The 14,649-nt window shown below is 44.6% G+C and overlaps 1 protein-coding gene across 1 annotated transcript in view; it reads right to left on the reverse strand.

Annotated features, from left to right (window-relative positions):
- The window catches only part of MACF1 (microtubule actin crosslinking factor 1), a 339,095-nt gene that overhangs the window by 12,547 nt on the left and 311,899 nt on the right, over positions 1-14,649 (reverse strand). The window contains 10 exon segments of the mRNA XM_032302100.1: positions 3,281-3,355; positions 4,430-4,584; positions 6,102-6,264; positions 7,635-7,798; positions 8,466-8,586; positions 11,176-11,364; positions 11,847-11,990; positions 12,895-13,023; positions 13,358-13,552; positions 14,364-14,523. Of these exon segments, the coding sequence (XP_032157991.1) occupies positions 3,281-3,355; positions 4,430-4,584; positions 6,102-6,264; positions 7,635-7,798; positions 8,466-8,586; positions 11,176-11,364; positions 11,847-11,990; positions 12,895-13,023; positions 13,358-13,552; positions 14,364-14,523 (1,495 nt within the window).

Raw genomic sequence — 14,649 nt, forward strand, 5'->3', positions numbered from 1 at the left:
AAAATAAGGTAAGAGGCAACAAAAGGGAGTCATCATGAAGAAATCCCAAAATAAAAATCAAACATTTGTTGGAGAAATAGCATTCCTAAAATTATGTAATTCAAGGAGAATGCTGGGGTAGGTTAAAGAGTGAAGGGACTAATTAGTTAATTAAGATTTCTCAAGTTATAAAGGAGAACCATAACTCTGAAAAAAGGCACAAAAATTGAAAATGCCAGAAAAGATGTTTCACAAGGACACATAGCCAACCTCCCTCAAAATTAATGTATCTATGGTAATTCTCTGTATTACTCTGTACTGGCTCAAGTACACTGTTCACATAGACAGCAAGGGGACTGAAAAAACACCACCCCACTCCCTAGTCCTTTACTTTGAAAATGAAGAGTCTTACATCTGTCATCTCCCACAGCTGTTAAGATTTTATACAGAGTGACCACAGCAACAGCATGGTGTAGTATAAAAAGCACTGAAGTGGGTGCCCAGAGATGTGAGAGAATAAACGTCCTGTCCTGGAAGGAAGCTGCCCCTTTGGCTCCTGAGGGAGCTGCCCAAGAGAGGAAACAGGGAGGCCCTGTGGGAGAGGTTGAGAATTCTGCCACATCCAAGTGCAGGGAAGGCCTGAGTCACTCGAGTCACTCCTCAGGGTCCTCTGTGGATCAGTGAGGAGAGGGAAGAAATAAGGGCCTCTATGTCCTCCACAGTGAAGCAGGAAGGGACACCAAGAAGTACTTTACCCTTAATGTCACTTATGTGTCTGTCAGCTTTTAGAAATACTCCACTTAACTCATCTTTCCTTCTTCTTAACTTCTTACTAAAGCCCTCTGTGAAAGATTTTAACTATTTTCTGCTGAGCTGTAGGAAAAAGGAGGTTTGATCCAAGCCAGCATCTGAAGTGGCTGGGGACACTGAGGCCAAGATGAGAGTGGGAAAAGGGGCTTCCACAGCCCTAAAACTGGAAACCTGTGCAAACCTGGCAGAGCTGGGCTATCAGTGAGGCAGAGATGCCAGAAATGTCATGGGGCAACAGTAACTTTGGTTCCCTTAACTGGAAAATCCCTTATGATGACCCGGGTTCTTGCAGTGGCTCTGACACTGGCTGTGTGACTGTCAGCATGGGTGCCCTCAGATCGCAGGTGCCTCATGCACAAAACGGACCCTGTGATTCTGTTCCAACATTGGAACTAACTTGTCTGACCCTCTGCCAGTCAGTGAAGCGTTGGACGGGACATCAATGACACTTCAGAGGACGCCTGGGTCCCACATGCAGGTATTGGGAAACAGGCCCAGCTTTGAGGTATGCCTCGGCACTGTGCTGCAATGATATTTTAAGCCCTCTTTCACTGTTCTTGTCTTTTGTTTCTACCCTCTGTTCCTCCCACTGGCCCAGAATATTACTGTAGTGAATGATTACTGCGGTGCCTGGGACTTAACACTGACTGAGGGCCTCAAATCAACTGTTAGTGTTTCTGATTTCACATCACAAGACAGACTTTACCCATGCAACTTCCTTCCATTTGAAGACACAGGACCCCAGAGCCCTCAAAAGGTCTATAAGGTTAGAATTACCAAGTGGAGTCAAAAGCATTCAATCTCCTCTTGCAAGTCTAATTTGATCCCTTAGATTCTGGCTAACTGGACATAATCAGCCAACTTCAGGCTATGACCAAATCATGATTGCTATACTACAGTTCTCAGGCACCTTATAATAAAATATGCTATAAATGCAAGTAAATAAGGTATATGAACAGAGTACCCCAAGTCTTTTTGACTTCATGTATGCCATAAAATTTATGTTATCTGTCAAAAGACAGATCTGTGCTGTTTGCTATTCTGATTTCCTGTTCTAAAAAGAAGTGGGATGGATTGATATCACAGCTTCAAATTCCCCTGAACCAGTCCTGCATAATACTGGCTTTAGACAATCTAATTTTGGATGGAAAATTTCATCTCCTTTAAAAAAAAAAAAAAACAAAACTTATATCCTGCTGTTAAGACAGCTTCATAATATTAGCCCTGCTGGCAGTTTCTCCACTTGGTAAGACAACCAGATGTGACCCAGGCATGCTTCAGATCATGTCCTCTCCCCACAGCAAAGAACAGGCAGCATGAGCTACACAGACCATTTCCACCAAGGAGAATGTTGCAAGGCACACTGTACCTGATTGCCGAGGAAGAACTACAGACAAAAGAGTAAAGGATGGAGGAAATAGAAGAAAAAAAAGAGAACATTTTGTCATATTAACACTAAGGAATGAAAATCATGCAATCACATTACCAGTCTTTAAGCATGTTCTTCACAAGGTTCTACCAGGGGGCGTGGTTTTACAAATTAATAAGACCTAACTTTTCCACTCTACTGATTTCTCTTGTTAATTCATTTCTCTCACAATAAAAAAACAACAACAAGAAAATAAAAAGCAACAAAAAGCAAGCACAAGACTGCTTACAGTTTTATTTACTTACTAAATGCCCTGGGCTGGATCCAGGGCAGAGTCATCCAATACACCCCAACTAAGAGTAGCCCAGGGTGGTTTTGGTGTACTTTGAAGACATTTTGATGTACTAATCTGATGGACCTATTTCTAACTTATTTCTAACAACAGATGATCTGAACCCTCTTTATCAATCCTAGGTTTTCCTTAGGAATTGACAGAATCTGGATAAGCTGCTAAATATATTTTAGAAGTGTTGTTTCAGATCCCTTCTATCCCCTAACCCTGGTCCTAAAACCAGCTAAAACACAGCATAATTCATGGTTGAATTATGTCCACAGCACAGCTTTCCAGGGAAGACTACTGAGCTGGTGTCCCCTTAGTCCATCTAGGCCCTATTTGTAACCCAGCTCAGAGCACACAGAGTGTCCCTTGGGACCTTGACGGAGTTCTTTCAGCCCTCTCTGAGCCTGGGAGCAGTGCTTTGGGGTGATGGGTTAGTCTTCAGATAACTGGCACAGGTGGCACCGTCTCCCTAAAGACTCTGGTCAGCCAAAGACAGGACTTTGAAATGTCTCCTGTGCTGGAACTCACATTCAAGCTACTTGTAGCTAAGTATGGAACTATTTTCCAGGTGGAATTATGCAGGGCACTAGGCTTAGCTCAACAGGACACCTGACATTTGGAATCCACACATGAGGGCCAGAGAGTGACCGTATCTTAAGTCCGCCTGGCCCGGTCCTCCCAGCACTGGCAGCGGAAAGGTGGGATCACCCCACCTGCTGTGTGTCAGGCTGCTTTCACCTGTAAGGGCCACCACCACAAAGGACTGGTTTTCTCTTCCTTACCCGGTATTTATTCTCTCCAATCTGCTCCACCTGAAACCTTTTTGCACACTTGCACTGAGCCACTTGTCTTGTGACCTATTGGTTGTAAACAACAAAAAAAGAAAAGTGTGAAGGGTAAAACAAGACTTCTCTTAGAGAAACAAAGGTTTTTACATGTAAGCAGAAAGCTATTCATTTTGTTTCTTTTGAGGTGTTTTAGCTTTTGATACATGCATTTATCCTCTACTCCAAATTAATACACATTACACATTTGCTTTGAAGTTCCTTCAGAGAAATGTGCTAATATGCATCAAAAGCAAATCAAATCAAGCAAATTATGAACTGATTTGAATTTCCACCTAGGAACCTTTGAGTTCCAGAAGTCAGTCCTGGGATGTTCCAGGCCATACCCACGACCTGCCCCACTAATTTCTCTCATTTCTGGATTAACAGATCCTAGATTCTCCATGTGTTACTAATGAATTTTCTATTTTCAAGGTGATGAGTGTGATTTCCAATGTGAAAAAGCCCTTAAGTAGGCAGAAAGCTTGGTGAGTACACACCATCTTAAACACTACTTCACATTTTACTCCTTAAGTGCTTCCTTTGAAGACCACTGCCCCTGGATCCTGATGTGGGATTCCTAGGACTAAGAGTGGCGTCTGTTCTAAGCAACATGGTACCTATGAACCGGGATGAATGTGTAGGTTTGTGAACTTTGGAGGAATCACATGGATGTTGAGTCTTTTGAGTGAGAAGTCATCTAGACTGCAAGAGAGAGCTCAACAGCCAGAGATCCTATGGGGAGTCATCCTTCAAATGAGGATCCCCAAACAGGACTCCAGATAATGATCTTATAACAGATGAGTCACGGGGCTGATATGGCCACTGCACCCAACCACTGTGGTCAAAAGTTTGCTCAAAATACAGTAATTTCCCGGGCGCCTGGGTGGCTCAGTGGGTTAAGCCGCTGCCTTCGGCTCAGGTCATGATCTCAGAGTCCTGGGATCGAGTCCCGCATCAGGCTCTCTGCTCAGCAGGGAGCCTGCTTCCTCCTCTCTCTCTCTCTGCCTGTCTCTCTGCCTACTTGTGATCTCTCTCTGTCAAATAAATAAATAAAATCTTAAAAAAAAAAAAAAAAAAAAAAAAAAATACAGTAATTTCCCATACCTCATCTTCAATTTTATCTGCGTCAGTTGTTGGGCGATAAGCATCCTTGTTGGGATGGAGAGCAGCCACAAATTCATAGTAATCAATGTAGCCATCTCCATCTCGGTCAAAAATGTCAGCAACAGCAGTCATCTCCAACTTGGTGGTAGGGAACTCTGAAGAAAAATAATCACATTTGGAACATTAACTAAGATGGCTTATTTGGGTTGCTGGAGGGCATGCAAATACTTCTTGAAAGAAGAAATATTTATGTCTTGCTTTTTTTCTGAAATGCAATACATGCTCATTTAGAAGATAAAATGTTATAAAGAAGATTTTTTTTTTTTAAAAGATTTTATTTATTTATTTGACAGACAGAGATCACAAGTAGGCAGAGAGGCAGGTAGAGAGAGAGAGAGAGAGAGAGGGAAGCAGGCTCCCTGCGGAGCAGAGAGCCCGATGCGGGGCTCGATCCCAGGACCCTGAGATCATGACCCGAGCCGAAGGCAGCAGCCCAAACCACTGAGCCACCCAGGCGCCCCTAAAGAAGATTTTTTTTAAAAAGTCACCTAGAGATAGATTACCCAAAGACTATTCACTGTTAAGTTTTTTGGTGTTTTTGCTTATAGATTCCCTCCTCCTCCATGCAATTAAAAAACCAAAACAAAACAGTATTTCAGATATACCAAAAGACATAATATTGTAACTACCCATAGATCTACCATCCAACATAAAAATTTACTCATCAACTCTTATCTACTGTTGGATACTTCGATGATTTCAGGATAGTGACAATTTGGAATAGGATGAAGTATTTTCTATGTTTAGGCAACTGCCTTAGGTTCTTGACAAATTGCTTCCCAAAGGAAGTGTGAACACTTACAGTAGCCAGAGTGATTTATTAAAACATAAACCAGATTTCTCACGTGAAAACCTCTGGTGGTTTCCCACTGCCTCTAGAGTAAATAAGAGATCAGATCTACTCTCTTCCCCAGGGCCTACTAGGCCACACATGAACTGGCTGCTGATCCTTCCAACTTCATCTCTTACCACTTCCCTAGATCATGAAAACCCAGCCATGTTAATCTTTCTATTCCTAGAACATGCCACATTCACGCCCACCTCAGTGCTTCATACCTGTTGTTCCCCCTTGCCTCTAACTCTTCCCTCAAATATCACCTCTGCAGACAGGCCTGTCCTGGCCAGCCATAAAAAGCAGCACAGCTGTGAGATGTGCGAGATGTGCTTTGTGATCCTGGCAAGTTACTGAACTATTTTATGCCTCAATTATTTTTCCTGCTAAAAATGAGATCCTGTATTTTGTAAGCTGTTATACAGATGTCAGAAACTGTTATTAAGAAAAATATATTTTCTCATTTTACTTAGAACCTCCTCATTCACAAAGTTGGCTTCTTAACCTATACTTCAAACAGGTTTTATTTGTCATACTATCAAACAAGACCGGTTTTGTTTTGTTTTTTTAATTCCCAGCAAAATGAAGCTCCTCTTTCCTTCAAAATGAAGCTCTTCTTTCCATCAAAATGATGGGCTAATTTTAGTAATAAGGAGTTACATTACTTCTTCCTTAAGACTACAGCTTTAACCTCAGAAAGACTAGCCAGAATATCACGGGCCTTCACCAAGTGCAAGGAATCCGGGTGTGACCCATGTTTGCAACTATGAGTGAACTCACTGGATGCTAGAATGCCATCAATAAACTCTTGCCGTGTTATCTTCCCATCCTGGTCCTTGTCAATTCGCCGGAAGAAGTCCATCACCCGAGATTTTTTGTGATTCATCCAACGCATATACTTTTTCCTCCAGACATCAAAGTCAAAGTTGGCAAATTCTTTCAACTAGAAAGAAATCACAGGTGTCAACAAGACTTACTATTTTGGCCCTCAAACCTTCCCAGAGCATACCCGAACTTCCAGACATTCAGTAAAGCCATGCAGGCCTTCCAGAGGGGCATCAACAATGATATCCATATGTTGCCTCTTTGATGAAGGCACAATCTGGATCCTTCACTTAAAGCCGTGATTCTTTACATGGGCTATGGCATAATGAAGCAGTGAGAGAAACAGTTAACTGCGTGACCACCACGGAAACTACGCAGCACGTAGAACAAGAATGGGTGGAGCCAGCCTGGCTTTCCCTTTGCACTTTTTCAAAGGATCACCTTCTTAGACGTGAGGGAATGGATTCTATCCCAGAAGAGAAGTCCTTAGCACTCCTTACTTTTGTGATTTGGGAAGAACCATGATCACAGAGAGGCCCATGTCAGAAGGCTCATGTTTCCCATCATTTTCTGAGATGAGATCATTCGAGTTCTGGCTGGAAGCATTAACGATCCAACCCTGCACGCAAGCATGTTTCTTTGGAATGGCACCAGAGGGGGCAAACTGCCTGTCTGACTTCCATGTGAAATATTTGGCTTTGGCAGACAACAGCAGGCCTGTGCAGTGGGCAAGGTGATGTTGAGCTGCTTGGACAATGTTAGTGAGAGAGACTCAAAATGACTGAGACAGTGCAGCAGTTTTCCCCCTGGTCTTTCAAACTCCAAAGTTGGCAGGAATAGGGAAAAAAAAAAAAAAAGCCAAAAGCCAAATATGCTTAAAACTCAACTGACCTACAGAAATAACAACAAAAAACACAGAACACTCACTTCCGGGCATAGCTGCTTTGATACGCATAAATAAAAAAAATATGAAAGGTATTAGAGGTTTCAGAAACTAGGAAGTGTAGTACTATATTTTTTAGGGGGGTTAATGATACTTAAAAATAGATTAGTGACGACTAGGGGAATAACAAGGTTATAAAAGTTACCCTTATATCATAGTTGAGTATCTTAGATCTTTACATAGAGGGCTCAATAATGGTGGCTACTGTGATTAGCTACACACTTGGAGGTAACTTTGCAAAGGCATGCTCCTGATTTTTGACCACAGCCAGGGATTGAGGAGGGTCGGGTCACAGGCCGGCCCTCAAATGGACCGTCTGGTTGCCTGCTTGCTTTCTACACCTAGGTGCTATGGTCTACCCTGTTGTAAGCCATCTCCTCACCCACGTGCTTTTCTCCTAGGAGGCCTAAGGGACAGAGTACTGGCTCACCCTGGTGTGTTTCTACTTCTAGAGAAGCTGGTCAAGGTGCACAGATCACAGTAAGAGGGCCTCAGAAGGTAAGACGTCACCTCCCTTCAGGGAAGGCTGCTGGGCAGGGCCTCACCTCCTCCAGGCGATCCAAGGCGTCGTTCAGCTTCCGCTGCCGCTCCAGTGCTAACAGCCACACCTGCTGCCAGCGGGCGGACAGCTGGTTGATCCGTGGATTTTTTGCTTCGGACTGTGAAAGGATTGGCATGGGAGGAGGTGTGGGCTGATTCAAGGACTTCCCTAAAAGGAAAAATAACTGCGAGATTAGAAAATCTGGTTTTGTCAGTTCACAAAGAGAAAGTGCCATATGGGTTAACTCAGGACACTACAAAACGGTAACTGGTCAGTAAATGTGAAAAGAAACCTGGGACCTGGAAATATTCAGGTATTAAGCATACTAATTTCAAAATTACTGCTCGCCCTCCCAGCCAACGGGTATTTGTCTCCTATCTCCCATTTATTCTGTCCATAGCGAACTGAGGAAATCAACTCAACCAAAAAACCAATGGCTCTACAGGAACTGATTTATCTGATAATTAAATGAGTGCAAACCAAATATGAACAGCTGGCACTGATGACCACAACAACAGAAAGAACACTGCAAAGACAATCTGCTGACTACTTCAAAATTTTAGGCCAGTCCATGAAAATGGAATATAGTTACTATGTGTTGGTGTAAGAAAAGTGAGTTTCAAAAAAATGTTTTAGTTTAGTTTAGTTTTGTTTTAAAGTAGGCTCCACAGTCAATACGGGGCTTGAATTTACGATCCTGAGATCAAGAGTTGCATGCTCTACTGACTGCGCCAGCCAGGCACCCCAAAAAGAAGTTTACTGACAGGGACTTGGGAAGTGCTCATCTTCCAACAGCCAGAATGAAACACCCCAATACAGGAGACAAGAAACCTACTGCTGCCACTGCGGGATTTCTCGATGAAAGGCGTGTGAGCAGGCTCTACATTCTTCCTTTTGTATGTCTTCGTGACCCGGTCCACGTCAGGCTGTTTGCGAGTCATCTCCTCCATAAACGTCTGTCAAACACAAACAGGGAACAGAATTCAGCATTTTCTTGGACTAAGACAGAATCCAGCAACTTCTTACTCACAAAGCCCAGGCTCATGATGGAACAGATGCCTTTTTGTACACTGTCTCATTCCTTTCAAGAAACACAGCTGAGCAAGGCTCTTCATCAGATGCTGGAAACCTGAAGGGATCAGACATGGCTTCTGATTCCAAGAAGCTCACAACTGAGTGAGGAAAACCAGGAAGTCAGTGCAATGAATGCCACCCAGGATGGCAAAAATAGACCAAGGATGAGCACCCCACAGGCCGAGATGCCAAGGAGAGCTGCCCAGAGATGGGCTCCAGCGGAGTAGCGAGGGATGAAGAACTGGCCAAGGACTGGGTAGAGGGCAGTCCCAGCAGAAGGCACAGTGCAGAGAGATCCAGGGAGCCTGATGGTCTAGTGAGCCAGGGCCGTTTGGATCACTGGCTGAGCCCAAGATGCAATCACAAGAACGGCAGGATGGAGGGCTGGAGAGGTAGGTAGGAGAAAGATCCATTAAGGCCTTGTGTTTGGCTAAGGGACTGGGATTTTATTTGGAGAGCAATGAAAGGCAACTGAGTGATTTTGATCCAGAGAAGAGGCCTGATGAGATCCTTATTTTAGAGCTATGGTTCCTGCTTCAGTGTAGAAGACAAAACATGGTGGGGAATGAGTTAGGAAACCACTGCAGTAACTGAGGCGAAACATGGTGCGGGCCTAGACAGAACCAAGAGGTATTCTGGAAGTAGGACAGCTAGAGCCCAGTGGTTGGCCAGATGTGGGGGGCATAGGAAAGGCAGGCATCCTGGACACATCACAGAAGGTGGATAGACAAGGAGGCAGGCTTGGGAGGGTAAGGTGTGGCACAGGTAACATGGAGTTTTAGCACTGCCTCTGGTTTATCGTACATCTAGACTTCAAGACATAATGGTACTGGAGATGAAATAGATGTGAAAAATTTGGATTACAGGCGGCAGCTGAAGCTGTTGGACTAGGTAAGACCTCAGCTGTGTGAGAAGAGGGTAAAGAATGGAACTTGTTCAGCAAACACACACTAACAAGGAGAGAGGAAGAGGAACCAGCTGAGAAGACTGAGAAGGAACAGTCAGAGAGAGGGGAGAAAAACAAGATAGGACAAGAGTCCAAAGAAGAGTTTTCAGAAGGAAGAGGCAACTCTGTCACATGTCAAGTAAGATGGAGACTGAAAGCATTAGCTGGATTTGATCAGTGGGATGTGACTGGGATAGTATTAGTTGGGATGGAAGCCAGACCCCAAGGGCCTGGGTAGTGAGTGGGAAACAAGGAGAGAAGACAGGGGACCAGAAGCTTGTTTGAAGAAGGAGGGAGGGAACAATGAGGGTAATTCAAAGGGAACACAGGGTTGAGAGGACCATGTCTAGAAGGTTTGGAGGAAAGAGCAAAGAGAATGGGAGAGCTTGAAGACACAAGTAAAAGAGGGGATCACAGAAGGGAGAGGAGTGGCCTTGAATATGAAGATAACCTTTCAGAAGAGAAGGTGTCAAAGTATATAACCTTGACAGGAATACAGGAGGTTTTCAAGGTTTAGGTCTAATTATTTATATATACTAAAAAGACTGTATATCCACAGTATAATTAACCAAGATCCACACTTGTTATCAGTGTAAATGATCACGGTTAAAAACCATCTTTGGGGCGCCTGGGTGGCTCAGTGGGTTAAGCCGCTGCCTTCGGCTCAGGTCATGATCTCAAGATCCTGGGATCGAGTTCCGCATCGGGCTCTCTGCTCAGCAGGGAGCCTGCTTCCCTCTCTCTCTCTCTGCCTGCCTCTCTGCCTACTGTGATCTCGCTCTGTCAAATAAATAAATAAAATCTTTAAGAAAAAAAAAACAAAACCATCTTTGCCTCCCGAGGATATATTACGAAGGCAGCTCAATTGAGCTTTCCTTTGTTCAGTTTAGTTTGATGTGCTGTTCTTGCCCATCTCTGGGTTCAGGCAAGAGAACTTTCTGCACCCAGGTGTAAAACTTTGGCTGATTTCCGAGATGGCCCACAGGAGTCCCACTCCTGGGGTACATGCCCTGTATCAGCCCCTCCCCTTGAGGGAGGGTCACAGCGGTGAAAAGAATGGGAGAATAGTTCCCTTGAATACATTTTACCATATAAGATCTGTCTGAGCAGACTGGAGAGACTCTCCTGCTGGCATTGAAGACCTATGCTGCCTCACTGTGAGTGTGGTCAGCTAAGACCTGAGGGCAGCCTCTGGGAGCCAAGAGTGACTCCTGGCTGACAGCCAGCAAGAAAACGGAGACCCGGGTCCCACAAACACAAGGAGGTGATTCTGCCAGCAACTTGACTGAGCCTGGGCAAGAGCTACAGTGCTGGCTGACGCCTTGATTTGGCCCAGTAAGACACTGAGAGGAGGACCCAGAGGACTCATGCCCCACAGAACTTGCAAGATAATACACATGTGTTGTTTTAAGCTAAGTCTGTGCAAATATGATAAGCAACCATTTAAAAACAGATAGACAGGGCTAAGGAAATGGGCTCCAGTAGCCACAAAGGAAATGCCTGAAGCCGGACTCCGCTAAGATACCTGATGCTCGGCGATAAGGGCTTTCACTCGGTCAATGTTCTGAGGGATTGGCTCCTGGTCCCGCTGAATGAGGGTGGTCTCGGCCCACTGAATCCAAGCCAGAAGTTCTTCCAAGAGCTCGGCATTAGCCACCAGTTCTGATAGGGCTGTTTCAAGACGTTGCTGGTGCTGCTTAGCCCAGGTCAGGACCTGGGGAGAGAGAAACCATTGCCTGTCTCAGTCAAGCACATCCTTTGTTTCCAAAGTCCATTTTGTCATCTGATCCTAAAATGACCTTCAGGAGGAAGACCCCCGAAGCACTCAAGAGGCCTCACTCTTACTCCAGTGACAGAGCTGGAATAAGCAATCAGTCACTCCTGGAAACAAATGCAGCACGTACGTCCTATTAAACACAGGATTTCTCAGGAAGAAAGGAGAGACACAAAACCGAGTCCATTGGAATTCATCAGAGAACATGTTATCACACCAGCACCATTCTTCCAGACTGCTGCTCATTATCTCATCATCAAGGAAACAGTCATCACTAAAACGCTAACTTCTTACTGAGATATCCAAAATGAGTGAAAAATTCCTTATCTGGTGGGTAGGTGGACAAAGCTCAGTAGCATTGTTTCCCCTATAAATCCACCGTGTGGGGTACGTGTCGTCTTCCTCTAAAACCAGGAACTCACCTCCTCAAAGCGAGCCCGGATGATGGTGATCCAGTGCTTGATGGTAGTGATGCAGTCAGGGTGGCAGACCGCCAGAATGGCCTCTCCCATTGCTACCGCTGTGCTAACATCCGCTCTCTTTTCTTCCACTTTCTTCATGAACTCCTAAACAAAAAAGATTTGAAAACCAAAACTGAAGAAATCTATTCTAGCAGCACTGTTAGCTTACACAGTGCAGGAGGAAAGATTTCAATGCAGTTTTTCCCTCTGTGGGTGTTCACACAGGCCCCTAAAGCCTGCATCCTGGTGTCTCTGGTACTTTCTTCCCAGTTCTAAAAGATGGGAGGAGGTGAAGGGTTTATACAAGAATGACTGTCTCTACTACAGATGACAAAGCGCAAGGAGGGACACAGACAGGAGCCCCTTTTCCCAGGCTGGGCACGACCCTTGTCCTATTCTGAATTTGTTTCTCTCTTTTTGAAAAAATCCCGTTTGGATTCACTTCTGTGTGTATAAACAGTGAGCACTGTCTTGGACAAATGACAGCTATAAAACATGATATTTTAAAAATACAAGCAACAGAATACCATGTGCCAAAATCAAGATTAAAATCCCCTGGTGGGTAACACAAAAATTAAAAAAGGAAGTATTTCCCATCTTATTAGGACAGATTGTAGACCCAGATACTGTATTATATTCTGCAGCTTGGTAAGAGGCTCAGGGCCCAAAACTGGTAACACAAGGAAAGCCAAACCAAGCCATGTGCAGGCGAGAAGTCTAGAGAGGCTGGAATAGTCCAGTTTTCTTCATATGATACCACGTTGTTTCACTTGTTTACAACCAACATGCATTACTTCTGTAAAGATAAATGAGTGATCTTTAAGGTGTCATAAAACCCACCAGTCATCTGTCTCTCATTCTTGCTAAACCAGTAAGCTGGGCTTATTCTGGTTCTAGTTCTTTGCATGTGAGATCTGAAATTCCCAAGCAAAAAGCTACTTTCCTTTAGTGGCGGGCCACCCTCACCCTGGTGGGTGGCATGGGTCAGTTCACGCTGGGGCTGGATTACCTTGTGGGTGTCAATGAGAGACTGTAAAGCCTCTGTGTCATCAGGAAGTGCTCCCCGAAAGCGAAGCGTTTGCTCTGCTTCAGAAAGCCACTCCAACAGCATGTGGACTGTGTCCCGAAACTCTTCCGCCTGAAATAACCAAGCACAACAGATTGAACCTCTCTGCAGCCATTGTCCTGAACACTGGGGTATGGCAGGGAAAGGGTTGGGCCTGAACTCATTAGTGCATCAGAGGCACCAATGGCCCTATCAAAGCCTCCCACAAAGGGCATCTTTCATTTGTAGTTCTTTGAAAACCAACTGAATTCATTTTTTTCCTCCAATACAAATGAACATTAAAATCTTGTAGAACATGCAGAAGGAAGATCAAGTGTTTGACTATATGTTCATTTTGAGGCTGGGTGGAACTGATCCTGATAAAGAAATGAGAATGTCTTTGGTGGTCCCCACCAAAGTCTCTGACCTGTTTTAAGGCCTGCTCAAGTCGGCTTTGCTTGGAGACAGAGAGTTTGCACACAGTGTCCCAGCGAGTGCTAAGTTCCTGGAGCTGTCCTTTCACCCACGTGGTGTCATCGCGACTGTTTTCAATTAGCTCTCGGCCTGATCGCTTCAGTACCTGAACAGTTCCTGTTCGCTTTCCCAGTTCCTTCTGGAAAACCTAGAAAGAAAAATAGAGGAATTAGTTTGCTGAGAAATGTTTTGAACCCAAGAAGCGAAATGTCAGACAAAAGGAATCATTTAGTTCCGTTCTCCTTGGTAGGTTCCAGTCATGTGTCTTTTTTTACACAGAGGGAGGCAGGACGATATGTAAGAAAGAAACACCCAGAAGAGGTGACTCTAAAGATGAGGCCTGGGTAAGTTGCTCAGCTGGAGTCCCAATTTCCTAACTTGTAACACAGAAATGACATCAGAGCAAAATTTCCAGAACTGTGGGAGTTTAGTAAGAACACATCTGCCACAGGCATAATAAGATGTTAATGTAATTTCAAGTAAAGCTGAATGCTTTGTGCTGAAACAACATTATGGAGGTTGACACAACAGGTGTAGGTTACACATAAACATTGCTGTGCATGATGCTGGGCTTGCTAGGGTCAGAATCAGCTAAAAAAATAAAAGAACACATTTTCATTATAGAAGTCCATGAAAATGCATATCTTGAGGGGCTCCTGAGTTTAAATTCATGGTGTGACTCAATGGAGAGATACCAATAGGAAGAGGGGGAAAACCCTAAGATGAAACTTATACATTGTCAAAACTGAATCAAAGCAATCTGGGTAAATTCTCTGTGACTGACACGGAATCCCAGCAATAGTTTAAGGACACAGAGCAAGGAGTGGTCTCTCCGACAAGTGGAGACAAAGGCTCATTGAGGCTTCCTTTCTCCCCTGGGTGGGGAGTGTGAGCAGAAGGTTTGCAGAGGCCAAGGACCCAGTGGCTGTGCCCCCTGTGGTGCAGCTCCCACCCCTCACCTTATGGGCATCCATGAGGTTCATGACGAGGTCGAGGTCTCCGTGCACGGGCTGGTCCTCAGCCAGCTGCGGCTCCACCTTGTACAGCCAATCGACCAAGGCCTGCAAAGCGTCCATGAACTGACCCGAAAACAGCAGGGCCTCCTCCAACTTGTGCTGCCTGAGAAAAGCACACAACCCTCACCGTTTTTAGAGATCCCATCTCTTTGGCTGGCTCACAGTTCTGACCATTGAATGGAAAAGGAATACTGCTTGAACTCTAGAGAGAGAGGGTCCTCCATGCTGG

The sequence above is a fragment of the Mustela erminea genome, chromosome 10, assembly GCF_009829155.1.
Source record: "Mustela erminea isolate mMusErm1 chromosome 10, mMusErm1.Pri, whole genome shotgun sequence".
NCBI classification, from domain to species: Eukaryota; Metazoa; Chordata; class Mammalia; order Carnivora; family Mustelidae; genus Mustela; species Mustela erminea.